The sequence below is a fragment of the Phycodurus eques genome, chromosome 16 (genome assembly GCF_024500275.1).
Source record: "Phycodurus eques isolate BA_2022a chromosome 16, UOR_Pequ_1.1, whole genome shotgun sequence".
In the NCBI taxonomy this organism is placed as follows: Eukaryota; Metazoa; Chordata; class Actinopteri; order Syngnathiformes; family Syngnathidae; genus Phycodurus; species Phycodurus eques.
In genome coordinates, this window is record NC_084540.1 from 20,222,372 (window position 1) to 20,249,421 (window position 27,050).

The 27,050-nt window shown below is 43.4% G+C and overlaps 4 protein-coding genes across 7 annotated transcripts; 3 read left to right on the forward strand and 1 right to left on the reverse strand.

Annotated features, from left to right (window-relative positions):
* The first annotated feature begins 67 nt into the window (after positions 1-67).
* On the forward strand, positions 68-6,141 carry LOC133414819 (tripartite motif-containing protein 16-like). Of its 4 annotated transcripts, none has more exons than XM_061700472.1 (6): positions 68-107; positions 1,042-1,433; positions 1,862-1,957; positions 2,550-2,783; positions 2,951-3,266; positions 3,433-6,141. In XM_061700472.1, exons 2-6 carry the CDS (start codon positions 1,098-1,100, stop codon positions 3,966-3,968), a joined length of 1,518 nt encoding a protein of 505 aa, XP_061556456.1. In that variant the 5' UTR covers positions 68-107; positions 1,042-1,097; the 3' UTR covers positions 3,969-6,141. The 4 variants fall into 4 exon arrangements, with proteins under 4 accessions (XP_061556456.1, XP_061556457.1, XP_061556455.1 ...); XM_061700473.1 differs by lacking the exon at positions 68-107 and having other exon boundaries at positions 700-1,433; positions 2,951-3,119; positions 3,201-3,266; XM_061700471.1 differs by lacking the exon at positions 68-107 and having other exon boundaries at positions 700-1,433.
* otop2 (otopetrin 2) lies at positions 5,435-10,550 on the forward strand. Its single transcript, XM_061700467.1, has 7 exons — positions 5,435-5,516; positions 6,673-7,055; positions 7,631-7,767; positions 8,142-8,200; positions 8,274-8,398; positions 9,294-10,072; positions 10,333-10,550. The coding sequence occupies exons 1-7, from the start codon at positions 5,464-5,466 to the stop codon at positions 10,501-10,503; spliced, it is 1,707 nt and encodes a 568-aa protein (XP_061556451.1). The 5' UTR covers positions 5,435-5,463; the 3' UTR covers positions 10,504-10,550.
* A 562-nt stretch (positions 10,551-11,112) lies between these two features.
* hid1a (HID1 domain containing a) lies at positions 11,113-20,667 on the reverse strand. Its single transcript, XM_061700463.1, has 19 exons — positions 20,493-20,667; positions 19,949-20,098; positions 19,332-19,502; positions 18,312-18,428; positions 17,520-17,626; positions 17,313-17,429; positions 16,738-16,945; positions 16,603-16,659; positions 16,392-16,532; positions 15,140-15,230; positions 14,877-15,028; positions 14,709-14,787; positions 14,453-14,617; positions 13,717-13,944; positions 13,183-13,319; positions 12,935-13,021; positions 12,734-12,825; positions 12,509-12,667; positions 11,113-11,828 (listed from the first exon to the last, which is right to left on the reverse strand). The coding sequence occupies exons 1-19, from the start codon at positions 20,556-20,558 to the stop codon at positions 11,765-11,767; spliced, it is 2,388 nt and encodes a 795-aa protein (XP_061556447.1). The 5' UTR covers positions 20,559-20,667; the 3' UTR covers positions 11,113-11,764.
* Positions 20,668-21,244: 577 nt separating this feature from the next.
* On the forward strand, positions 21,245-24,882 carry LOC133414849 (protein FAM104A). Its single transcript, XM_061700521.1, has 3 exons — positions 21,245-21,934; positions 23,464-23,581; positions 24,152-24,882. The coding sequence occupies exons 1-3, from the start codon at positions 21,918-21,920 to the stop codon at positions 24,359-24,361; spliced, it is 345 nt and encodes a 114-aa protein (XP_061556505.1). The 5' UTR covers positions 21,245-21,917; the 3' UTR covers positions 24,362-24,882.
* The last annotated feature ends 2,168 nt before the right edge of the window (positions 24,883-27,050 follow it).

Consider the following 27,050-nt stretch of genomic DNA (forward strand, 5'->3'; position numbering starts at 1 on the left):
AGGAATACGTCAAAGCTACAGAAGAATTTGATCCAGAGCCAAAGGTGAAAATAATGGGATTTCTTTCAGGCACCATGGTACCGCCCCTCCACCCCAGAATGCAAACGGTATGGTCCTTTTCAGCGATTCCTTATGTTTGATGTCATTCTCCGTGAAGCAGGAAGTAGCCTGCGAACAAACTAACAAACAGAAAGATATGCTATTGTCTCTGTTTTGTAAGAGCGATTTCTTTTCTATTTTTGTTGGTTGGGTCTTGACCCAATCGGCACATAAGAATCCAAAATATAGTACAGGCCTGTCGTCTTGTGGAGAAATAGGCCCTATACCCTCACCTCCATAAGAAATGAAACAATGAGGCCAATGCATTTATTGATTTTTGCTGTAGAATGAAAACGTCACAAGGTGAATGTGACACAGGTCAACATTGTACCCATAGGCAGCGCTCTGGTTTTCATTTTGGGTTACACATTTAACTGAAAACGTAATCTTCGCAGGCCAAACCCTAATCTAGACATTCGGCGCCATTTATTGTTTGAATCATTGAATTGTTGTGTATCCGATCTAGATGTAAATACCTGGAAATAAAAGGTGAAATGTGTCAGATTCGTGTTGTCATGTCAAAATGCGAATGTTTTCAATTGACAACACAAATACAGGTATTGGCCTTATTGTTCAAGGGGAGCATATGTAACTTGGGGTCCGAGAATTCACCTTAGGTGTTGCTGAATGATGTTGAACCTGAAAACAATTTTACAAATGGCAAGCATCACCGTAGCCCACGTGGTATCGAAGGGAAGGACTAGCTCCTCCAAAAGGCTGCTCCAAAGAGACATGACATTTCAAGAAAAACATCCACACTCACGTACTTTCCGTTTGAAGAAAATGAACTAGATGTGCACCTCATTTCCTTCCCTTATCTCTTTAGATTGAGTGTATGTCTTTAGCTTAGCGAGACAAAGCGCAGACTCCAACAGAGGAAGAATGTAAAACGAGACAATAATAGCTTGGGCGTGGTTTGCAAGTATTTCCTTTCACACTCAGGAGGGACATTTGGAAGCTCCGGAAAAGAAAGTTGACTCAGATGAAGGACGGCAAACATGGCGACAAGTGGCGGCAGCGGCGGCCAGGAGCAGCCCAACGTCCCTTGCGACTCGTGCATGGACGAGCCGGGCAGAGCCGTCAAATCCTGCCTGACCTGCTTGGTGTCCTTCTGCGAGGATCACCTCAGACCTCACCTGGAGAACGCCAAGTTCCGGAACCACCGACTGGTGGAGCCTTTGCCCCACGTGGACGCGCGCACGTGTGACGTCCACCGTCTTCCGCTGGAGCGCTTTTGTCTGACGGACGGCTGCTGCCTGTGCTCTGACTGCTGCGGTCAGGAGCATCAAGGTCACACCACGGCGTCTTTGGAGGAGGGGAGGGCTCAGATTGAGGTCTGAACACCATTACATTTATATTTGCAACCACTGAGAACAACAGTGGGCTGACTCCATTATTATCATTTGCTCACTCAATATTTGTCATTTACCAGGAGAGTGATTTTCCACCCAATGGCTGCCACTAAATGTTTTGTCCAATGGTGGTCTGAGTCAGCATTCACTTATACTGACTTGCAGGTGCAAAGGCACCCAAGCTAAAAAAAAAAAAGGTACTGAGTGCAATAATGGTCTATATGTTCAAATTGTAACTAAACCTTGATTTAGACCAGTTTTCATCTGAAAGATAACATTTTTTTAAATTAATTACTGCGTGTAACCTTTTAAAAAATGACCAAACTGGAGTGAGCCCACTCTAGTAATCAGTGGCTCAAAAATTGTCTTTGCAGTGCTCCCATTAACAATTGGACTGTACTGTGTTCTAGAGTGAGCTGCAGAAAATGCACCAGGAGATAAATCTGAGCATCGTGGCCACAGACAAAGCAATGGAGAAGCTGCGGAGCAACAACGACAGCATGACGGTAACATTTATCCCTGAATTCATGATGGTTGTCACACGTGAAGGGGTTACAAGTGGTATATTTTCTAGTTAGCGGACATGATATACCAGAAGTGGGCAGTGTTGGGAATATTACTTTGGAAATGTAGAAGAAGAAGTTGGTTACAATTACAGAACAAGTTACCTTGATAGTCTTGAGATTTTATGGTACCCTGCACAGATTCAAGACGCCCTGTGACATATGAAGAAAATCAGCCCCAGAACATAGCACATCTTCCTTCATGTTTCACAGTAGGGACAGTGTTCTTTTCTTGGTATGCTTCATTTTAGTGTCTGTGAATGTAGCTGATGTGCCTTATCAAAAAAGTTCCAGTTTTGTCTCATCTGTCCATAGGACATTCTCCCAGAAGTTACATAAATACTAGTGGGTGGGGCATTCGGTACCTGGGCTGGGCCTTTTGTGGAGACTTACTACCTCTTAATACCATCACTATCACATTGCAATTATAGAAACTGTCGATACTACTACTTTTCTAAATAAAATGTGCTCCATGAGCACAAAACCTCGCCCGCCCCTGCTCTGCTGTGAACCCTTTCCATGGGTTTTTCTCCAGTCTGTAGTGCAGGAGGTGTCGGCTCAGGTGGATCAGCACTTCTCCAGGCTGCAGGAAGCGGTGGCGGAGGCCAGGAAGCAGGCGACGGAGCGGCTGGAGGCAGAGCGGAGGCGAGCGCTGCGCCAGGCGGAGGGCGTGGAGACGCACCTGAAGCGGAGGAAGGCGGAGCTGAGCAAGACTTTGGCGAGGCTAAGCAAAGTGTCGCGGAGTGAGTGCGATGTCGCCTTCCTGCAGGTGAATGTCAGACAAATGATGTAATTGGGGGCGATTAGGGGTTCTCATGCAATCGGAAAGATTGACAGTATACACAGATTTGAGCAGTAAAGGACACAAAGGCTCGTGGAGGAAAGGTCTTCAATAAATATGATATTATGGTCACACTATCGGTTGTTTTGTTGTAGGAGTACTCGGAGTGGAAGGAGGGAGTGGTGGATGTTTGCTTTCCTAATGTCAGCGTGACCCGTTTGGACCATGTAAACGCTTACGTCCCGGTGGTAGCCAGCGTCACGCAACACTTGTGTGACCTGATTTTGACCTCCTACCACGAGAAGCTCAGCGCCATTTCTCAAGGTTTGATGCGAAGGGGAAACGGGATATTTTTGAATCCTCCCTGTGCTATAACTCTGTGTTTTGTATTTATTCATCAACCAGGCAGCCTATCCCAGACGCCGCATGTTTTGTTGCCTGATCCAAAGACCGCGGAAGACTTATTAAAATGTAAAAAAAACAAAAAACAAAAAAAAACACCTCTCTTTTTAAACTACAGTGGTACGACGAGGCACCGCTGTAGTGCGTTTTCGGTTCATCCTGAAATTTCACCCCAAAGCCTAATATGCCTAACTTTTAAAACGTAGCCTATATGTCATTTTGTTTTTCCCTTTAGATGTAAAGAATTTGACGTTTGATTCGGACACCGTCCATAACTTCCTGCGCCTAACAGAGGACAACACGAAGGTCACCAACACCAGCCCCTGGCAACACAGCTACGCGGACCACCCGGATCGCTTCGAGCACTGGCGCCAGGCGATGACGTCGCAGAGCGTTTACGAGGGCCGCCGCTACGCCGAGGCGGAGCTGAGCGGCGAGGGGGCGCACGTGGGCGTCACCTACAAAAGCCTCGAGCGCAAGGGCCAAGAAAGCGGCGGCTGCATCACGGCCAACGACTTCTCGTGGTGCGTCGGGAGGAACGGCCGAGGACTCTCCGCCTGGCACGCCGGCGTGGAGACGCCGGTGGAGGCGCAGGACGTGACGAGAATTGGCGTATACGTTGACTTCTACGCCGGCCACGTGTCGTTTTACCACGCCGACGGGCCCATGAGGCTCCTGCACAAGTACAATGCCAATTTCATCGAGCCATTGTATCTCGTCGTGTGGCTTTCTAAGAAGGAGAACGTGGTTTGTTTAGTTCATAGAAAATGATGCCTCCTGCCATCACTAAAGGGGACATAGCATCAAAACGTCTTTTTGTAAAGGATTGTATGAAATCTTTTGTGACCTGCCTATTTCTGAACATGTCTGTGAGCGATTTTACACTCCCCCCCATTGTGATGTTGCAGTAGGGCTCATTTACATAATATCTATCCGCCCACGACTTGATCAGATCCAGAGCTACTTTCAAGCGATGGACGGACTCTCCCGTCATGTTTGGTGATGCGTGCATGCGCGACATGAGTGAAAATGAAAAGAAAACCCAAAAGTCAGTCTACGTTGTTACACACTGCGTGAACATAAACCCTTGCAGATTGTTCCCGCAAAGTTGAAAGCATGGACTTGTCTTGGTAAGATTGAAATATAACTTAGAATGGATACTGTTATTTTGTCTAATCCTCTTTATTGTGGATAGCTGGCCAACTAGTACATAGAGTATAATCAAATTTAAAAAAATCTCATTTGTGAAGTACAGTGATTTGACAAAATGTCTGCAGATACAAATATAACTCATAATTAATATGGGGTGTATATGAATATTCTTTTAATTATTGTATCCTAGTAGCGAGCCAGTTGATAAACGCACTATTATACAAGTAAATTTAGAGTAAAATTCAGTTTGTACAGTATATTGATTGGACAAAATGTTGGAGGATGAAAAATAGTAATTCGTATATTTTTTTAAATGTAGTGTTTCTAAGCAGAGCGCTATCAAACGACTTGATGCATATAGACGATATCATAAAAAAATATGAAAAGAAATCGCATACGTACAGTATATTGATTCGACAAAATGCCCAAAGCTGAGAATATATTTATGTTTTTTAATTTGATGTTTCTTCGTAGCTAGCTAGTAGATATATTTAGGCAATGTAATGAAAAGCAAAACAAAATCGCCAGTCTTATCACTAACTTACACTATATGAAAAAGTAGTCATAATTACAGTAGCCTAAATATATGTGTAAAAAACACTAGTCCACAAATATAAAACAATCAAGTGGAAAACAGTACGGCAAACAGCTGTTCGTAACCTCGAAACCTCGTATGTAGGGACCGATGGAGGACCTCTATTTTTTTAATTAGAAAAATGTCCAAAGATAAAAATATAATTGATATATTATTTTTTTTAAGTGTCTTAGTAGCTCGATGTAATGTAATACATGTAAATAAAAATAAAATACAAAATCGAATTTCTAAAAGTCTCTAGCCGGAAGTGACGACATGTAATCAGTTGCAACCAATCTCAGCTGGTGGTCGTGTCGACTGTCGAGGGCGGGCGCTCACATTTGGGCTTTTCTTTCTCTCCGTGTCGCATTAAAATTCCCTCTGTGATGCCATTTAAAGCTTAACAAGTTACAGAATATATTTTTTCAAGTAAATATTGTGGCGCCTGTGCAGCAACTGACGTAAGAAATTGTTTTTACTGTTTTTTTGTTGTTTTTTTAAATTATATATGTATTTTTAAGCAGACTGAATAAGGCTGAAATGAGAACTGTGGCCCAAAGGATGCTAAGGACCTGCAACAAACTGTTTACAAGGTAAAACAACACATAAGTGCAATCTGGAATGAATGAAGGAAGTTTAATTAAGCTCCTCCATGACTCTGTCAATCAAAATTGTGCTTTTGTAAAAGCAGAGTTTGGATACAGCTCTTGTCTTGGGTCTCATTCAATTGAGCAAGTGTACTAATGTTCTGGTCATTCTCTATCCATTTTACAGCGCAGTGTTTCCCAACCTTTATTGAGCCATGGCACATATTTTACATTAGGAAATCTCACAGCACAACACTAAAAAATGTCACAAAAGGAACGTGAAGTAAACAGAAATAATCTCAATTCACTCACAAATGTTTTTCCCTGTCTGACATCTGGGGGACAAAGCTGATAGACTTCATTTTTGTACCAATTTTGGGATAAAACAAAATACTACTTGCATTAAAACGAGTAGTATTGTAATGAAGGGTTACAGTGACCTCTTTGAATTTATATTTGGAGTTTGTTTAAAAGCGGATCCAATTCTCTTCCTGGTCCGCTTAAAGTGTGAATGGCTCTCCGTTAATTCAACACGAAGCGAAACCCGGACCGTTTTGTGTCCCCAACTTTTAACTTGACGCAAACTGGATTGAGACTGCTTCGGAAACAGTTTGAGTATTCAGAGTGTGTATATAATGATAGTGACAGATAAAATGACAAAACTAAAATGAAGCTTTGTGTTGTTCGACAGCGACTCGATTCTTTCATTGGAAACTGGATCAAGTTCCTTTTCCAGTCAGGTTTCTTCTTTTGTTGACTTTGTATTGACGGGGCTTATCAGACCCTTTGAGGCAAACCGTATTGAGACCACCACCATTAATATCTTATCAGAAAGGGAGCGCATAATAAAAGACCCCAACTTTCTTGTTTCTAGGGTTGCAGAAGGGCGGAACATTTCCAGTAAATTTCCATGGAGGTTAAAATGGAGATTTTTGGAATTTCAAATTCGAGAAAAATTCCATGGAAACGAATTGGGAATTGAGGGTAATTTAATGAAAAGGTATATTTAAAACATTTTGTCTTGTCGCAAGTAGATATAGTTCTCCTTGCCCACATTTGAGGGCAGGACAGTCCAGTAGCGTTGTTCCCACGAATGCAACGTTTCCTACTTTGAAAACTCCCGGAATTCGATGTTTCTAACGCGAATATACGGCCGCCGCAGGAAGACCCCAAACGACAGCGCCGAAGCCCACCCGTCCAACATTGAAACGGCCGCCCAGATGGAGAACATCCGGCAGCTGAACGACATGGAGGCGACCCGGGCGTACGTGCGCCACGTGGAGGCGGCGGGCGAGCGCGCCCACCGCGGCGGCGGCTGGCTCCTGTCCAGCATCGTGTGCGTCAACGTCCTCATCCTGGGCTGCGCGCTGGTCAGCAGCAGCGCCTTCAACCGCGTGGCCATCACGGCCGTCGACCGCCAGATCTTCCTCATGGTCCTCCTCGCCCTCACGGTGCTCTGGATGCTCTTCTACGCCACAGTCACCTACCGGAAGAACAAAGACCTGGTGACTCAGGACAGCCACGCCGGGCCTGCGTGGCTCCGAGGTGAATAATGGGGACGAATTCACGACTCCGGAATCACTATGTCTCATTATGTGAGTTAAATGCTCGGTAAAAGTCCACTAAAATGCCGATATAGCGATGGAGGAAGTAGGGAATGAGTGAACGATTCCGGATTCATTCACCCCTATCTAAGGATAATGAAATGTCACAAAAGTTGAATCTGACAATGTCACGCTTATTCATTTTTTCACTTTATTTATTTATTTATAAGGACAAACAACATGACTAATATTAAGATACAGCAATGTAGTAGCAGTCGTGATTATTGGTTTATGGCATACATTGTCTTCATTTAATAGAAAAAAGCTATAATGTGCTGGAGAAATTGAGGTATCTGAGGTACCCTGGATATAAAAAATCCTACTGAATCACTCAATTTCATTTTAGACCACAGTGACAAACATTAAATTGTACGACCCCTGACGGTGTGCATCAAAACTTATCCTAATCGGCGTTGTTAAGGCAGAAAATTTGATACAGCTCTTGTATATTTATTTTTTTATTTTTTTAATTCATTCACCGACTTAAATGTGATCTCTTGTGTCTGCATTTTCAAGCTGGACTAGTACTGTTTGGCCTGCTCAGTCTGCTCATGGACATCTTCAAGATGGCCAACTACATTGGCTACCTCCACTGCGACTCCGCCGTCAAAGTGGCCTTCCCTGCCGTGCAAGCGGTCTTCTTATTCGCCCAGGTTGTCCATTCTCTTTCTCAACATTGTGCTTTTTCCTCAATGGGGGATGAATGCGTTCCTCCACTATGTTGCGGCTCATCGCTCGCTCCCCTGGTCATGAACAAACTTAGCTATATAAAAAAAAAAAGAAACTTTCTGATAAGTTTGAGTAGCACACTCATTACGACTGAAGATATTGGGGGTGGGGGGAATATGAAACATAGAAGAGTGGACTTTGCTCCGGTCTGCATGGGCAGAGCAAATAGCATGATGTCATTTCTGCTGAGTCATGAAAGATGGCTAAACACTTCAGAAATGTGAAAAAGCCTTTGTTATGGCTTGCCCTTATTTGTTGCGTTGTATCAGAGTGGTCTGACCGGTTGTTTCCCTCTTAGACGTACTTCCTGTGGGTCCACGCGAAGGACTGCGTGCAGGTCCACACAAATGTCACGCGGTACAAACGACATCCTCGCAAAATGGATCTCTCGTGTCACACCAGAGTCCTCATTTGTCCTTCTCCTCACCAGGTGTGGCCTCATGCTCACATTCTCCACTAACCTGGTAGTGTGGATGGCGGCCGTCACCGAGGAGTCGCTCCACCAAACGGGCGCTCCCCAGCCGAACCTCAGCATCCCGTCCAAGATGTACAGAGGTAGACTGCAGTAACGGTGATAATAGTACATTACATTTCAAGGACACCAAACCATAAAGCAGTGGTTAAACTCACAGAAAAGAAAAATGTAGTGTACATATATTTGCCAGTTGTCAGGTTTCACTTCTATAATCTGTTCATAAGACTCAACGTTCACACACGAATATTAAATGGTTTAACTCTGTTGCTCGCCAAAACAGCAGCGCCTAAATGGTCTCGCAGATAAATTGAAGTGTGGAGACTTGGGTGGAAACTTTTTCTTTTTAAGGGGTGTGCTACACTTGGGCTAGAAAGTCAGTGCTTGCCCTGACTGCCCGCTGCCTCTGTCGTGTTTTGATATTTTAAAAAAAAAAAAAAAAAAAAAGCATATTTAACTAAAATAGACTTTTATTTTTTAATACATTTAAATAATGGTTCACTGTGCCAGAAAGTGGTTGATTTAAAAACATTTGACTAAAAAAAAAAATGCAAACATCTCCTTTGTGAAAAGCAGTGGTTCTCATAATTTTAAAACCGCCACCCAAAAAACCTAACTATCCAAAGTACCACAATAATCAATGTTGGAAAAAAAAAAAGGCGGTTTTAGTTCTATAAATTTTGTATTCTGTAAACCACTAAAAGTATGCTAACAGTTTGAATATTGACTGTAACATAAGTTAAAAATAGCACCTAAATAAGTTTAAAAAGAAACATTTATGCAAGTGTCTTAAAACTTAAATGCAACCAAACGGTCCTTAACATGCAATATTTAAGCCAATATAACATTTAATTCAGCCGTTATTAGTGTAGCACACTTTTGAGAATCACTGGTGTAAGGAAACATTTGTTTGTGCTAAAACTTTGCAATATTTATGCTCGGCGAAGACGAGATCTTGTGTTTTTGTGTCCATGTCAGACAGTTACGACCAAGTGGTGAAGTGCAGCTGCAGTCACTCTGCGTGCAGCGCCTTCAAGGAGGCCTTCTACTACCTGTACCCCTTCAACATCGAGTACAGCCTCTTCGCCTCGGCCGCGGCCTACGTGATGTGGAAGAACGTGGGCCGCCTCGTGGACGACCGCGGCCACCGCAGGGCCAAGTTCCGTCCCAAGGAGGCGCTCGCGGGCCCCGTGATCGGCCTCCTCCTCGTGGCGGCGGGCCTGGTGACGTTCATCGTGTACGAGGTGGAGATCACCCTGGAGGACGAGACCGTGCGCCGCAACGCCCTGCTCATCCATTTCGTCATGAACGTCGTGATCGTGAGCCTCATGTGCATCTCTACCGTGGCGGGCTGCGTGGTCTACCGGCTTGACCGCCGCGAGCACGTGTCCGAGAAGAACCCCAGCCGCAGCCTGGATGTGCAGCTTTTGGTGGGGGCCTCCGTGGGCCAGTTCATCATCAGCTACTTCTCCATCGTGGCGGCGGCGGGAACGGGGGCTCGGGACCCCCTGGACGCCCTCAACTTGTCCTGGGCCGTCCTCACGGTGCTGCAGCTGTGCCTGCAGAACTACTTCATCATCGAGGGCCTGCACCGCGAGCCCTTCCACGTCATGCGGGAGGACGCTCAGCACACCAACGCGAGCGCCGTCACCAATGGGCGGAAGTCCAGCTGCCTGCTGACGGCGGCCACGCGCCCGAACTGGAAGAGGAGAGTCTTGAAGGAAGTGTGCGCTTTTCTGATGCTCGCCAACATCATCGTAAGTTCATTACAGTGCGACTCTGCACTTTATGATTCATTCATTGAGTCTGTTTCCCGAGGGGGAGAAGTTCCAGAACGCCTGCAATACGGACACCTTATAATACACGTACCACGTGCTTTAAACACACTTGAACCCATTAAAACACTTTACACTGGGGCGATAGCGCTTTAATATTTTTAGAATCATGTATTGTACCAGTTATGCCATCGAAGAATCACTGCCATGATGTACCTTTTAACGGCCTTTTCACGTCCCAGCTTTGGATCATGCCGGCCTTTGGCGCTCGGCCTCAGTTCGACCACACCGTGGAGATCAAGTTCTACAAGTTCAGCATGTGGACGGCCGTCGTCAACATCGGACTCCCTTTCGGAATCTTCTACCGCATGCACTCGGTGGCCAGTCTCTTCGAGGTCTACATCATTTCATAGTTCTCGCCCCCTTTTTTAAAAATGTTTAAAAATGTGTTATAAATAAAATTGGAACATGAAAGATTTTATTTCATTGTTCTACTGCTGTGTGTTTACAAGAGCTTTATGTTGTTGAATGTGGAACTAAGAAACCTTTTGCGACAATAGGATCTTGTGTGTTTGGCCCATGGAATCTCAAATTTCTATTCCAGGGATATTCATCTTGGTTGTAAGAGGAAAAAAATGACGCTGCTAAAGGAGTGAATGCCATGCTAAAATAAAATGAAACAAAAAACCGAGGGATGAAAAGGGTCAGAAAATTGAGAAACCAGCCCATCTTGTACTGTTGATTATGGAACAGAAAAGCTATGCGACTTTTTTTCCCCCTTTCTGGTGAAAGAAAAGGGTCTACTCTTTCTTTTGGTCAGTTTGGTGCTTATGTTGTCACAATATTCGGTGGGTCTTAAAATAGTCCAAATGCTTTGAAGCAGCTGACAATATGGGGAACTGTTCTGAAAACAACTAGCAGTGAGCGTTAAGCAGGTTGACCACAGCCTAACTAAAAAAATAATAGTGGCCTTGGGAAACAGTGCCATCTGCTGACAAACAGTAAAAAGCCGCTTTGACCAGCAGGTTATCATATATTTTTTTTTTTTAATCACTCAATATTTAGATACTGCATTTAGTATCCACAATACATTTTGGTATATATATATATATATATATAGAGAGAGAGAGAGAATAATGAAAATAGTTTTAAACAATGTTAGAAACTCAAAACAATCCAGTCTAGTAGTTTGTACTGTTACATAAAAAAAGTGCAAGTTGACTTTCAAGCATGTCAATAATACATTTACACAGCGAGAGCGTAGTCCCCCAAAGTCACGTGACGTGATGTGTGTGACTTTGATATGTGACAATTGGCATGGCTGGGAATTCATGTTTGCAATATTTTTGAGGTGTCAAACAGGCATCCTAGCTCATGACCTGAGCGCTTCCCCCGAATTGGAGGCGAATGCCCCTACGACAGTGGGGGCAAAAAAAAACGACGCGTCGTCACTATGACGGTGATGTCGTCTCTGAATCTGACTTGACCTGAATTTTATTTATTTTTTTAGGCTAAAACTGAAACCAGCTGCACATTCTTGAGGTCAGTACAACATGTAACGAGTTGCCTACGGACAATATTGATAACTGATAAGAAATGAGCGCTCGGCACGCGTCGTGAGGATTATGGTGCGGCTTCAACACTGTCAACTCGACGCGCTGTAGTCGCGCGCGTCTACATCTTCTGAATCTCAAAGAGGCGCACGTCCGTGTCGTACCAGATGGGAGGGTCCACATTGCTGAACGGAGAGAGACCGACAAAATGACAATTAGAATTCGCCAATTTCTTATTGCATCACGATACAGTGAACTCTTGTTTATTGCGACCTGCAATACAGAAACCATATAAATATTTTAAAACAAATTTCATTTAGGTTCAATAAAAAGTATGCAAAAATGCCTAACTACAAGCTTAATTGTAATATGTTTGTATTTTATGCATTGAATGTTGTTAACTATTTTCAAATCTGTGATCCTTGTGCATACCACTAGAGGGAGCACATGTATCACTAGTGGTACTCATACCACACTTTGAGAATCACTGCGTTAGATAAGCCTTTAAAAGGCAGTGCCCGCTGGGGTGGCGCGTGACATCTACGTGAGTGTCTAGGCGTGAGCTGTGGCCGACAGCAGACTGAGTCCTTTATCACATGCGTGGGAATCGTGTTTTGAGATTTACAAAACAGAGGCCAGTGCAACTGAGGACAGCGGGGAAAGTGAAGTAAGCTAGTGTTGGGACACGAACGCGCACAGCGAGTTGACAACTGAAAAAAATATCAATGAGGTCACCAAACAATTGACATTGACTCACCTTTTATCAATTTAGCTTAGACTACAAAAAAATCTGAAGTCTTTCAACTCTGTTAGGTAACAGATTTACTGTTTGGTGATGTGGCGGTTCCACCGTTTCAATACCTACCGCAAGTAGACCACGCCCCACATGTACGTGCGAAACCACATAGCCGTGCCCGCGTTGGCCTGGTACTTCCGGATGAGGATGGGGTGAGGGACGGGCAGCAGGCCAACTAACGTGCCGTGCTGGAGGAACTTCAGGATCTCCGATTCATCCGTCAGGCCCCTGCCGTCACATCAATGGGAATGTTTATTGCCAAAGTAAATATCGAGAAAAGGAAGAAGCGCGTACTTGTCGATGCAGATCTTCTCCACTTGTGGAACCAACACCTGGAGCAGGCGCATGATGGTCTGCAAGGGGAGCTTACACTTCCAGGACAGAACCTGGGAAGGAAAAACATGGTTAAGCGAACTTAAATGACTTAAACATTTGGACTTTTTGCGTGCATTTTAGTATTAGCTATTAGGCTAACGAAATGAAGAATCTGCTGACCCAGTCTGGCGTGGGACCCCAACTGGATGCTGAAGAAGCACTTGACAAACGTCTCCGCTCCATTTCTGCCTCAGTGTAGAAAACATCCTGTGAGGAACAAAGAATTAGTGCGCAAACAATTTTCCTTGAGCTCCAGAGCCAAGTACCCAGGCCTACTTGGGTTGCTGCCCACCCTGGAGAGCCCTCGGCTGGGACACTCATGCTCACCTATACCCCCCCCCCCCCCCCTAACCCAAACACACACTGACTTCATTGTCTCTGCCCGAGTTGGATTCAGTGTCGCTGGTCCCGGTGGTGGCGATCTGCTCTGAGTGCTCCATTTTGGGGACGGACACCATGGTACCATCCTTGGACACCTGAGACTTCTCAGTCAGTTTGTCAATACCTGTAAAGAAATGCTGATATCAACTACTTTCAAGACATCCACAGTGAGGCGGATACTGTATGTGTCAGACCCACCTACACTAGAGGAAAATCTGTGACATAGAGGTCTGTTTTTTTTAATCAATATAGTTTTTAACACACTTGAACTTATTAAAACACGTAAATGCAACACAAAATAAATAAATAAATGCAAGCATAACATTTATAGAACTGTAGCGTCCATGCATGTGCCTTTAAGAGGCGGGGCCTACTGGAGTGCCACGTGACATTGGCAAATCTGCGTGTGAGTGTCCGGTAGTGAGCTGTGGATAACAGCAGCAGCTTTGTGAGTGTGATCACTGTGTTTTCCTGTTCTAATAAAGGGTTGAAAAGTGCATCTTAAAAGGAGACTGATTTACCCGGAATGGCGACCAAGCTGGCCTTCAGGGTGCCAGGCTCTGCGGGCACGGCGGGGCGGGAACCCTCCATGGAGACGGTCTCCTGCGAGCTGGTGCGGGAGATGACGTCAGGCGACTTCCTCTTCCTCTGCAGGCCCTTCTGGATGGAGGCCGGGTCTGACGGAAGGTTGGCCAGCTGGTGGAAGAGGTTCCGCTTGCGGATGATGGCGTACACCAGGTTGCAGTTCCCTGACGACGATCATCGTCATGTCATGAAACAACAGACGCAAAATGGAGTGCACTGTTGACTCAACTAGTTAGGAGTAACTGGTTTAGTGTGTTTGTTTCATTGGCGCTGCATGTTTTGTATTGGCTTTCTGCACATTCTAATAATAAAATTAAACACGACTCACATCCAAAGGTGATGAGAAAGATTTTTGAAAAGGTACACGGCACACTATTCTTATATGTTTATAAGATAATATGTTTTCAAAATGTTTTAAATATTTCATGAAAATGTGTCATGTGATTTTATTTGATTTCAAATTGTAAAAACATTTGACTGTTACAAGATCACTTTTCTTTTTTTTTTTTTTACAGATACATTACCTGAATTCCCCCTCTGGGTCTCTTACGTTTTATTTACAGGTACACAAGCTGGAGTGGGCCCGCCTCTTCCCTTTATTTTCTACATGGGATCCTCATTGGAAAAAATGTGGACATCCCTAAACTTTAGCAATTGAGAGGCTGTCCTTACCATCAAACTGGTACTGTATGATGTTGTTGAATGCCTCCAGGAGGAAAAAGACTAGATGGTGGTTCTGGATGGCAGAGAACAAGAACCAGCTGGTGGAGAAGGCCTCCAGCAGGTGGAGCAGCTTATTAGCCGCTACCATGGACAGACTTTTCAAATAGGGTGACACTGATGAGAAAATATGGTTGTTAGGGAATTTTTCCAACTATTTTTAAAGAGGGGGGCTATAACATCCATAACGACGAGGCAATTGAATCACCGTTCACGACAATGGTGAGCAGGCAGTCGAACAGAGGCTGTAAACGCTGGTGGCCCGTGGTGATAATCTTATGGAAGACCTGCAAAGCAAACAGAGCGACAGCTGGTCGACTCTCACTGGGAAAAAGGATCCCCCTGGTCTCCATGGCAACCCCGCCGGGCCTCTCACCACGATCAGCAGGTCGGCGTGAGTGCCCGTGAACACAGGGATGTCCATGGGCACATGGAGGGCGTAGGGCTTGTTCAGGCGCACGCCGAAGTTCCTCTCGCCGCTCAGCAGCAGCAGGATGAACACGCCGATGTGCATCAGGCCAACACGGGCTGCACACACACACACACACACACACACAAAAATACCTTTGTGGAGTCAAGGCTCAAGGATGTTGAACCCTTCTTTGTATTTTATTTGGGTTAAAAAAAAAAAAAACTTACACTGGTCAGCTCTGGCATCATTAAGGTAGTAGAGGATTGGAACCAAAATGTCAAGTACGTCGCTACTCTTCAGGACAAAAAAGAGGAATTTCTGGTCCGGGAACACAAAATGGACTAACTTTTAATATCAGTTCACGTGAAATGTTCATTTACCGAAGCCATGTGTTTAAAAAAAAAAAAAGCACATGATTAAAAAAAACCCCACAAAAAACACAAAACTCAAGCGCAAAATCAACACAAATGCATGATTCACTTGTCAAACACTGAACTAATATTTATAAACACTGATTCTGGGGACTATTTCCCATCTGTGTTGCATGGAGTCACCCAAGTTATGGCAAAAAAGTCAATAAAGCTTAAAACTGTAATTATATGATAGCTTCATCCTAATAACTTAAGTAATATTCGGTTGTGTAATAAATGTTTCTGAAAATATCTTCACATCTGTGCTGCATGGAGTTGGCCAACTTCTGGCGGAAAGTGAGTGAAGTTCAAAATCCTTCTAATGTAGTGTCTTATAAGCCCTACAAAATAGCTTTTGGGCATATTGTATAAACACTGTTTCTGATAACTGCTTCAAATCTGTGTTGCATGGAGTCGACCAAGCTGTGGCAAAAATAAGTGAGGAAAACTTAAAATCCTGGTAATATAATGTCCTCATAATCCTATAAATCAATTTTACAGAATATTTTGTTGTAAATCAAATGTTTCTGAGGATTGCTTCACATCTCTGTTGCATGGATTCGACCATCTTCTGGCAGGACGTGAGTAAATCTCAAAACCGTAATTATATACTTACAATCCTTATAAATAGCTTTTGTGACACCTAATTGTATAAACAATGTTTCTGAGAACTACGTCACATCTGTATTGCATGGAGTCGAAGCAGCTTCTGGCAAAAAGCTCAAAATGCTGAGGCTGTAATCGTTTTTTTTTTTTATTTCCATAGACACAAATGCAATTGAAAAAAACTGCACATTTTAGGATCTGACTTTCTGAGGTCTGCTTCACACCTGTGTTGCATGTGGAGTGCAACGGCTATTCCAGGACTAGTACATTCCACAAAAAAATCTTGTAGTCCAACGGTCCTGGGCTGGAATAGCAGTCGACCAAAAGTTGGTTGGACTCCATGCAACACAGATGTGAAGCAGCACTCAGAATTTGGACTAGAAAGTGCAGTGTTCCCAATGCATTTTCACGACAGTAAACGCAACAATAAGCATATTGAGATTTCCCGTGAGCGCTGGCCTACCTTATTGAAGTCGCAGAGCTTCCAGAAGAGCACCAGGAGCTCCTGGTGGAACTGGATCTTTTTGGTGGAATTGGGCAGGTACGTTTGAGTCAAAGGGTTGGTGAGCAGACGAGCCAACCCTTTCAGTACAAAGTCAAAATCCTGGATGGAACACAAACAGAAGTGTTGGGGACAAGATGCTCACGATCCTGTTTAAAGAACTGGACCCTACCTCCTCTCTGTGAATCCTCGACAAATAATTCACAAACAGGTTTTCGGGGCCTGTGGACTGCGCAGAAAGAGAGAAAAATTAGTCAAGCGAATCATCGCCACTCAAAACAGTCCGCGCTCGTCTTCGCTCGCAAACCTCGCGTTCCTCCACGCTGGACAGAGACGACGGGCAGTGGGAAGCCCCTCCGTCGTGCTCCAGGGTCACAATGAGGATCTGCACGGCCTGCTCCACCAGCTGCTCCCGGTAGTCGGAGAAGAGCAGGTGGTTGTACGGGATGCCGTAGCCCACCGGGTCGTAGGCGCTCACCACGTTGAGCAGCGAGGTGAACAGGGGCAAAGCGTGCCTGCAGGGAACAAAAAAACAACAACAGTGACCCCAAAAAAAACTGACTGATTCATGGATTAAAAATTCTTATTATTTTTTTTAGGGACCCGTCCGCCATTATTTGCTGAAAAACTAACTCAAGCTATTTAGTGTTTTTATGTTTATCTCAAAGCCGTGTATAATAGAATAATCTTGTTTTGGTGCCATTTTAGTGCCGAGTAACCATGGTGAAGTGAGATTGGGTCATCTCATCGCCTTGTCTAAGGGGGGCCGCGCATCGAGTCAAAGCAACTGAAGTGGACCACCCCAAAAAATAATCATCATCATAATTACACCACCACTCCCGTATAGGGATGAGAGCACATACACGGCACCTGTCGGCTTACCGATTCTCAGCGGAGCAGAAGAAGGTCACCCAGGGGTTGAGGACTTGGTTGTCCGCCGAGGCGGGCAGGTACATGACCTCGGAGAAGCAGGTGAGCAGCAACCTCAGCAGCTCCGTGCTGACAGCCATCAATTCAAAACAGAGACACGAATGAATGAAAAAGTAAGCGCGACAAGATGAGAGAAAGTCAGGCAGAAGTCAGACTCACCGATTCAAATCATGGATGTAGTTGAGAGGGGGGGACTGCGCGAAGCCCACTCCTGCTTCCCAGATGTATTCACAGCTGTCTATGGAGTGCATGCTCTCCACCGAGTCCTGCAACACACATTGGCATTCAATGCGACCGTCCAAAAATGCTGGGAGTACATGGAATTGCTTAAAGCCCCTGTAAATTCCACGATTTGTTTCTAAATATAATGGTTAAAGACCATTGCTGAAAACAAGTGCAAAGACTGAGAACTGCAGTATATACTACACAATAGTAGAGATATAGCATTAAACTGATTTAAACCATTTCCGTTTTTTCATTCATTTCATTTATTTTCACTTTTTGACAAAAGTAGCAAAAACTACAAATCTGCTGATATCATGGTGTTGTAAACATGGTCAATGTACAAGGTCTGCAGACACATCTTAAGTAGCAGAGCGTGGCCAATCGAGTGGGACCTGCAGGCGCTGATCTTTGTGCCAGTTAAGCAATCACTTTCCACTCAGACCAGAACACACGTTGAAGCGATGACTATTAAATTCCAATTGGCTCGACACGCACGGCGCTGTCAGACTTGCAACATTCCTTTAGGCCCATTAGCGACAAAGCGCCCTTCCTGTTATGACTGACGGTGTCATCACGTTCAGTTTTGATTTTTCAAAACAACTCGGGCGACAGGTTTAGTCGGGTGGATTTTGCGGCAGGAAGGCGGAAACGCTGAGGGAAAATGATGATTAAAAATACACCCAGTAAAATATGATCATCGTGAGCGAATAGAAACGGAGGAGTTACCGGGCCTCTTCTGTGGCTGTGCACGGTGAAGTCGGGACAAAAGAGCAAGTCGGCGATGGCCAGGAGGAGCGACTCGGCCAGTGGGCGAGCTCCTTCGTCGTCGTCCAGCTCCTCTGCCTGCAAAAAAACAAAAAAAAACAAAAACAAAAAAACATGCAGTTGTCAAGTCGAATGCCACCTTAAAAAAGCACCTAAATAAATGTTTGAAATCATAGTTTCAAAAGGTTAATCGCAAATGTATTGTACTTAAAAGTTTAAGACAACTTGACTGTACTTAACAAAAGTTTATTTTAAATAAATAAAAACTTAAAGGCACAGTAGTAACTTTATGCACAGTTTGAACATTTAATTCAGTGATTCTTTGCGTACCACTAGAGGGAGCCAGTGTACTACGAGTGGTACACGTACCACACTGAGAATCACCGCACGCCAAGCGACGCGGGCGAACGCCACCGAAGTGTCGCGCACTGTGTGGCGTTTTCATGAGCTGCCGCCCGCTAGTTTGCCTGTGATTCGAAATTTGAATTGTCAAGCGAATGGCGTCACAAACGGCCAATCAAAAACGCTGCGTCGTATCACATGAGCTTTGAAGCGACGGGTTCGCCCACAAAACCCAACACGCGCCATTTAGATAAAAATAGAGCCACTCCTACCAGCTGCAGCGATGTTGCATTTCATAACCCTACAAAACCAAACAACTCCCATGTAAAACAGCTTAAAAATAAAGCTTTTATTTCACTAACCAACGCGTGCCACACGCATATTAATGCACCCGGCGTTATCTCCATTGAAGCCAATCACGAGCCCGTGCTAATTTTTCCCGCAAATGTCCAGCCGGGCCGCGTCGCTCGGTGTGCGGCGGACCAGAGGCTGTCGAAAGTAAAGAAAGAACGTGCAAACGTGACATTATTACTCCAGCGGCTGGAATGGGGAAGCAACGTTCGCCGCTCATTCCACGTCACCATCGGAGCGACTCAACCGAAGCGCATCCTCACACAAAAAACTGCAGGTTCCACTCACCCCGGCTCGGCCGGCACCGGGCACGGTGGACCAGAAGAAACCCCTCCAGTCCTGGTCTTCAAAGATGTAGGGCAGGATGCGGGTCAAGATGCGAATGCAGTTCAGGACCACCTGCTTCTCCCTCTCGCTGGAGCAGCCTGAGTCAGCCCCCTGCACCAGTTTCTCCACAGCCTGAGGAGGACAGCCACAAACCCTAAAGGTCATAATTCTTGCAGAAACTATTATCTCTTGTTTCTTTACAATTGCTCTTCATTAAAAACATATCCAAAATGTTCAACCCTGTGTATATATTTACTCAACTACAATCGTAGTCGAGTTGTTGTGTTGTATTTTTAAGTAATTTTATCTTAATCCACCAGCTGCATGATGGACACCTGATACTTGTTAGTTAAGTAAATAAACGGCCGTGGACGCTAGATGAGCAAATAGGTGAAGTGTTGTTTTTTTTTTTTTGTCAGGGGCGGCCTCGGGCAGGAGCCAGGATGTGGAAAAGAAAGCAGGAGGAGGGAGGTGACTCACTTATTTCCACATCCGAGAGCGTGACATTGTTTGGAAGCATCGGTCTGTGACAAAAGTCAAGCAAAGCGAGCAATCCGCTTGCGTCTTGTTGCGTTTACCTTATAGCACAATGTAGCTAAATTGGAGGGGGACTCCTCCCGTAGGGCCCTGATTTCCGCAGCTGGAACCAGTGCGAAGACATCCTGGACTGTGGTGGTGCTCTCCGCCCAGAACTGGTCCCAGAAGGCATCATCTGTGGCTTCCACTGGCTGCAATACAACATTGAGTACGTTGAATGAACAGAAATGTACACGTTGATGTGGCCTGGCAGTGCAGTCTATTGTGAGGCCTGCCCAGTGAGTGATGACCACAATGTAAACACGATGCACCTGCCGCATCCGTGTCAACATCAGCTTTGATTTAACCAGGCCATCATTTTGAGGGGGGGAGGGGGGGGGGGGGGAACAATAACAAACAAACAAAACAAAAACACATTTGGCATGATATGACAGTATCACTATATGCGGCAAACGTGACGTATTTTGATTTAAGTGCATGCAGCCTCTCCATCTTAGAACGTCAAATGATTGTAATACATGGTTGAATGCAACAAGGGACAATGTGTTGTTGACGCATTTTCTTATAATTATACAAGAGTCTAACCTGCGTTTTGGTTGTAAGCTGAATCACTGCTTTCCTGAAGTTCAGTTTTGAGTCGGTGCTGCCCATTGTTGATGATCTACCTTTAAATGAATAATAATAATAATAACAACAAGAGTGGCGCCGTTGCCGATGAGAATCCTTGTTAATCTCCCCTCCGTTCTTTCGCTTGAGTCATTGGAGAAGGGGGCGGGGTTCTGTTTTGCTGTGTTTTCACGCAATTGGTTGGTCGCTTCCGGGTTTAGGGTGACGTCATACAATCGTTCAGCGAGACTTGTTTCGAGATTTTCGCTTATTTATTATACATTTTACGACGTTATTGTTTTCGGTATGGTATGGACGGTATGGTTGAAGATGTGTTTTAACGATAAATTGTGCGTATTCAATTATTACAATTGGCAAAAGAGCGATGGGTCCATTTCACGCGGATCCTTTTGTAAACAGCGACATCTTTCGGGTACATTTTAGCGTACACTCTTGGGCTCAAATGGAAATAAACTCATCCTTTAACAGCTTTCTTTGAAGCATAAATTAATATAAATGTTCAGGGAAAGTTGTGTTAAAGTGATTTAATTTAGTTGTTGCTGAGCTCGCGCCACTCGTACAGTTTCCCACTGTACGTCATGTTGCCTTAAAGTTACTCCGTCAATGTGCCTTAATCTACCCATCCATCCATCCATCCATCCATCCGAGGTCGGGTCGCGGGGGCAGTAGCTTTAGCAGCTATTGTATGAAATATTTATTAAATAATACGAATAATAATAATATACGACAATATTTGAGATTGCTATAATATTTATGTTTTTATTTGCCGTTTCGTGTCATATTTTTATTTGAGTCGCCCAAGATGCCGGCGGACACAAAGTGGAGCTGCCATTTTCCCAACACCACTTAAACGCATCAGTGAAGCTATCGCGCATGCGTAGTAACATGTAAACACAGGCGTAACGGCTGGCTGTGCTTGCTAACGGCGTGTTTTAGCTATTGCATTTAAACAAAACAAAAAAGAAAAAAGCTTTTTGATTCGTCCTAATTTATCCGATGTGTGGGGATTATAACTCTATCAGGAATTCTGTTTAAAGCGTGTTTCAGTATATGAATTTAAGTTAGTTACTTTTCCCGTATCAGCGTAAGGGTTAACGTTGTTAGCTTGTCGGTGACGAACAAGAAAGAGGGATTGATAAGGTTTATGATACACCATTTAGCCATTACGTGATGTAAAGTACCTGTGAACCTTGCATATATACATATACACTCTATTATTTTCTGTGTCTAGTTGCAATGGCTAATTTCATAACTTAAAACCCAATTAGCCACCCAGTTAGGTAAGCTTGCTGCCAAATGCAGGCTACCTGCTAACGAGTTTCTTGGACGTGGTGAGAGATTGTCGAAGGAATTCATCGACATTGATGAATTTATGGTCATCACATGTTGACTGAAAGCAGGTGAGTGACATAACATTGACCCGCTGTAGCTAATCGGTTTGTTGGTAACGTGGCCAGCTAACAGTGGTAGCAGCCCTGACATCGTTAGCGTTGATAAGCAAGTGAGAAAAAAAAGTGTAGCACCAATATGTACGTCTTGACCTGTACTAAGATACACACATAGGCCTGGCATCTGTAAAGCTGATGTTCAGGGACTTAAAAAATGCACATTTGTAATATAATTTAGTATGGAAGTGGTGTCTGTAAAGCTGACTTTATTTAACCCAATTACAATGAAGTTGGGACATTGTGTAAAACAGATTGCAATGATTTGCAAATCCTTTTCGACCTATATTCAATTGCATACACTACAAAGACAAGATATTTAATGTCCAAACTTGTTTTTCTTCTTTCTTTTCACTCCCAAATATTTGTTTCATTTTGGATGTAATGCCTGGAACACATTCCCAAAAAGCTGGGACAGTGGCAACAAAAGACTGCGAAAGTTGAGGAATGCTAAATCAAAAAAACACCTGTTTGGAACATTCCACAGGTGAATAGGTTAATTGGAAACGGGTGAGTGTAACGATTGCGTATAGAAGGAATATCCCCGAAAGGTTTACTTGTTCACAAGCAAGGATGGGGTGAGTTTCACCACTTTTCACACCATCATTGTGTAAAGGATATTGCAACGTACGCTCAGCAACACCTCAGAAAACCGTTGTTAGTTAAGATTGCTCGTTGCTGCATCTACGAATCCAAGTTAAAACTCTACTATGCAAAGCGAAAGCCATATATCAACAACACTCAGAAACGCTGGCAGTTTCCCCGGGTGTGTTAGTGTCCATGGCGTGGGTAACTTGCACATCTGTGAAGGCACTATTAATTCTGAAATGTAAATGCAGGTTTTGGAGCATCATATAATATGCTGCCATCCAAGCAATGTCTTTTTCAGGGACTGTCCTAGCAAGACAATGCCAAGCCACATTCTGCACATGTTACAACATTGCGGCTTCATAATAAAAGAGCGCAAGTACTAGACTGGCCCCTGTCTCCCATTGAAAATGTGTGCAGGTTTGTTTGAAGCACAAAATACGACAACAGAAACTGTTGAGCAATTAGAGTTGTACATCAAGCAAGAATGTGAAATGATTCCGCCTACAAAGCTTCAGCAATTAGTGTCCTCAGTTACCAAATGCATACTGGGTTTTGTTAAAAGGAAAGGTGATGTAACAGTGGTAAACATTTCTGCCCCAGCTTTTTTCCAACGTGTTGCAGGCATCAGATTCAAAATGATACACAAATACACAAAAAGTAGTTGCAACAAAAAAATAGTTTATTGGTTTGAACATTAAATATATTGTGGTTTTAGTGTATTCAATTGAGTATTGGTTGAAAAGGATTTGCAAATCGTTGTATTCTGTTTTTATTTCCTTTTACACAACGTCCCACCTACACTGGAATTGAGGTTTGTAAAGTATTTGAATTATACATTAAATTTAGTATTATTATAGTGTTCATGGAATTGTTTGTGCATGTTTGTGCCACAGGAAAAGGCAGCACAGTTGTGGTGATGAGCGTGGCCACCTGGTTCCTCAAGCCAAAAGGCAGAAGAACCAAACTCACCCGCTCTCGCCTGAGCCGGGAAGGGATGCCTGGGACTCCGAGGTACCGTCAAAAATTGATTCTGTACTTAAGCTGAGCACACGCACTGATTTTTAACAGCTCAACCATGAGAGACCCCACACATGATGAGGAAAAAATGGCATGACACATGTTCTGGTGCGAAATGTGTTATATGGTCTGATTAAACCAACGTTGAACTATTTGGCCGTAATTCCAAAAGGTATGTTTGCTCATCACCTAAAGAACACCATGCCTACAGTGGGACTTAGACAAGGTGGGTGAAATTATGAATAGTTGGACTATGAGAGGAGTCACTGTTGGTACAAAACCGTCAGGGTTCTCCTTGAAAGCAAAAAAAAAAAGTCATAAAAAGCCTACTAGAACAGCAACACCGTTTTGGGGTTAATCAGAGGCACTTTAAATGTGGTGTGTGTGCTTACTCCCATTTAACATGCATTTGAATGTGACTGGTTCTGAACACAGTCACTTCCCAGTCATAAGAGGGTGTGCACACTTGATTTTAGTTATTTTTAATTCCCCTAAAAAAAAAAAAAAAGTGTCATCGAGTTGTGTAATGAATAATCGATTGACTAGGTACATCGTTTGTTTCAGTCATCCAACAGCTCCAGCAGCCTCAGCACTCCGGAGCACGCCTCCGGCAGCTCCAGCAGCAGCCGCTGCGCCGCCGGCCCTTGCAGCCCCCTCAGCTCCAGCGACTCGTGCGACCCGCCCGCATCCTACCTGCACATCAACCGCATCCTGAGGGAGGCGCACTTCCAGAGCCTGCACAGCCGCTGCCAAGCGCGAGAGACGCAGCAGTGACCTCGCTCGATAGTTCCTGGTCAGGTATCGGGGCGGGAGAAGAATCAGCAATAATTTAAGAACTGGGAGCAAACTAACGCTAAGCTCGGACGGGAGCTGCAAAAATGACAAGTTTAGGACCAGTCGCTTTGACTCGTTTAGGATGTTTGGGTGGTTCTGAAGTCTCAGGAATTTCCCCCTCATTAAGTTAAAAAAAAATAAAAACAAAACTCCACTCCAGCTTCCACATGATGAAAAGTCCCAATTTGCAGCTTTGTTAGTGACTTATTTTGGCTTTTTCTTTCTGCTCAGTGATGAGGAACAACTACTAAATAACTAAAACTACTCAATGCGGCTCCTTATGTGTTCCTGTGCCAGTCCATTCATGTGCACTGCGCATCGCAAAAGCCAGGACAAAAGCTAAGCCTTTCTTTCTTGCAGCGTTTTTCTCTTCTTCGTCCCCTTCCTGTATTTAGTACTGTACATGACGTTGACACTCTTCTTGTAAATCACTTCAAAATAAAAATGTTTTTTTTTTAGTATTTCTTTATTTGATGATGGATCATCTACAACCACAGGAGCATGTAAAAAAAAAAAAAAAAAAAAAAATAAAATAAAAATTTTTTTAGCGTACAGCTAACAAAACCGCACATTTTACAATCTCACAAAAATTAAAATGTTACATAAGAAACAGTCAAAAAGGTCTTATGTAAATGAGGTTGGAACTGGCCTTTTGAAAAGTATTTTCTTGTGTTGAAGTCATCTGTATAATTTGAGTTTCACTTTTGGAATTACAAAGATGACATTAAAGAAGTCTCCTCCAGTATTTTTAATTTGAGAAGCACCTGTATAGTATGGCCTTCGGTTGACTTTATAAAAACAAATATGTCCCCTGCTAGGAAAACGTGTCCCTAATGTTACATTTGAAACCAGATGTTTACATACACTCCTGGTGTATAAAAAGACACAGATGCTCCACTCTCACTGTCTGACATGAAATCAGACTAAATTCATCCTGTTATAGGTCAATTAGGATTACCAAAATTATGTCTGTTTATTAAATGCCAGAATAATGAGAGAATTCTATATACAGGGTGATTGAAAAGTAACTCCTTATTTTAAAATACGTATTTATTCATATGTTGTAATATGTTTCTCCATTTTTTTGTGTATGTTCCATGATTAAAGGATCAAGTCTGTTCTAGCAAACCAACGACTTTGGAAGAACTTGAAGGGCGAATACGAGAAGTTATGTCTTTCATCCCACAAGAGCTCCTTGTGAAATCCGTTAATGCGGTTCCCAGGCGGCTTGAGAAACTGGTGGCTAATGCTGGCGCCCATATCCCTTTTGAAATAAAACTCCGTGCAATACACTTTCTTCTCATGTTCATTTATTGTAAGAATTATAGTTAAGAAATAAATGACAAGTACTTAAAAATAGGGAGTTACGGTATATTTGTTTTACATTTTATTTTCATGACTTTCTTCGAATTAAGAAGTTTACATCAATTTTATTAGTATTTGGTACCAATGCCTTTAAACAGTTAGAGTCGGGTCAAACGTTTTGGATTTCCTTCCATAAGCTTCTTACAATAGTTGGCAGGAATTTTGGCCCATTCCTCCTGAAAGAATTGGTCTAACTGAGCCAAGTTGTTTAAAGGCATAATAATCTTACTGTATGTAAACTTTCTGACTGAAGAAAGTAATGAGAAATCGCCGAAAAAAAAAAACTCCTCCTCTCATTCTTCTGGCATTTAGAAAATAGAAATAATTTTGGTCTATTTATATATTGTATGTAAGCGTGGTTTACACTGTGTATATATATATATGTATGTACATGTGTGTGTGTGTACTAAAAATAACTCTAAGCAGCAACTGTCTTGATCCTCACACTGACTTCTAATGAATGACTTACTATGCATTGAGACCCTCACTAATGAGCTATGACCTGTGTGTCAGGCAGGAACAGCCAAAGACTTCTTTAATTAGCACACGGAACGTCCTTGTCTCACACACGTGCACAGTAACAGATCAGGCGTATTAATGTGACCTGCGTCGCCATGGTTACCCCCACAGCCACGGCTGGTCCCCACTAGTCGGCCCGCCTGTGATTGATGCTAAATTAGAGATGACGAACGAGCCGATGATAATCCGGCATGAGGCATTTCTCTGATTCATGACGGTGTTACTGAACCAGAAACGGCCTTGTTATTAGCGCACACGGTCACATAAGGCATTCATATTGGTGCTTGTTAATGTTTTTGGAGAAATGTCTCTTTCAGTGGGGCTTTGGAAATAAACAGCACTAATTGCTCATTAGAAGCAGCAAACAATTTTATATATTGCAACATAGATATTAAATCAAATTTATAGTTCCATTTTCAGCCAAAATTTACTGTCTTGGTTAAGTTCTTTAGTTTAAACGGTACGGACAAAATTACTGTCGTCTCTGTAACATCTATAACAAAAAAGGGAAATACCGTGGCAATATAACAAGTAGCATTTTTACCAAAATAGTTATAAAGTTAGGAGAAAGAGTCTGGATTTTACTGCAATAACATTATAATATTAGGAGCAAAAAGTATTACTTTTACACAGAGAGAGAGGCATTTTATAATCCTCATTAAAATGACAAATTTATTCTTGTAATACACCTTTTTCCCCTTCCAAAAATTACAAGTCTCGTCAACTAAAACACCTTAACATTGGA

Coding starts and splice junctions, on each gene's coding strand:
- otop2 (XM_061700467.1), top strand. CDS start 5,464: ATGAGAACTGTGGCCCAAAGGATGCTAAGGACCTGCAACAAACTGTTT. Junction 7,056..7,630: donor CGGGCCTGCGTGGCTCCGAG/GTGAATAATGGG, acceptor TGCATTTTCAAG/CTGGACTAGTACTGTTTGGC. Junction 7,768..8,141: donor CGGTCTTCTTATTCGCCCAG/GTTGTCCATTCT, acceptor TTTCCCTCTTAG/ACGTACTTCCTGTGGGTCCA.
- LOC133414849 (XM_061700521.1), top strand. Junction 23,582..24,151: donor GGGATGCCTGGGACTCCGAG/GTACCGTCAAAA, acceptor CGTTTGTTTCAG/TCATCCAACAGCTCCAGCAG.
- hid1a (XM_061700463.1), bottom strand. CDS start 20,558: ATGGGCAGCACCGACTCAAAACTGAACTTCAGGAAAGCAGTGATTCAG. Junction 16,946..17,312: donor TTCTGCTCCGCTGAGAATCG/GTAAGCCGACAG, acceptor TGTTCCCTGCAG/GCACGCTTTGCCCCTGTTCA. Junction 16,660..16,737: donor CCAGCGTGGAGGAACGCGAG/GTTTGCGAGCGA, acceptor CTTTCTGCGCAG/TCCACAGGCCCCGAAAACCT.
- LOC133414819 (XM_061700472.1), top strand. CDS start 1,098: ATGGCGACAAGTGGCGGCAGCGGCGGCCAGGAGCAGCCCAACGTCCCT. Junction 1,958..2,549: donor GCAACAACGACAGCATGACG/GTAACATTTATC, acceptor GTTTTTCTCCAG/TCTGTAGTGCAGGAGGTGTC. Junction 2,784..2,950: donor GCGATGTCGCCTTCCTGCAG/GTGAATGTCAGA, acceptor GTTTTGTTGTAG/GAGTACTCGGAGTGGAAGGA.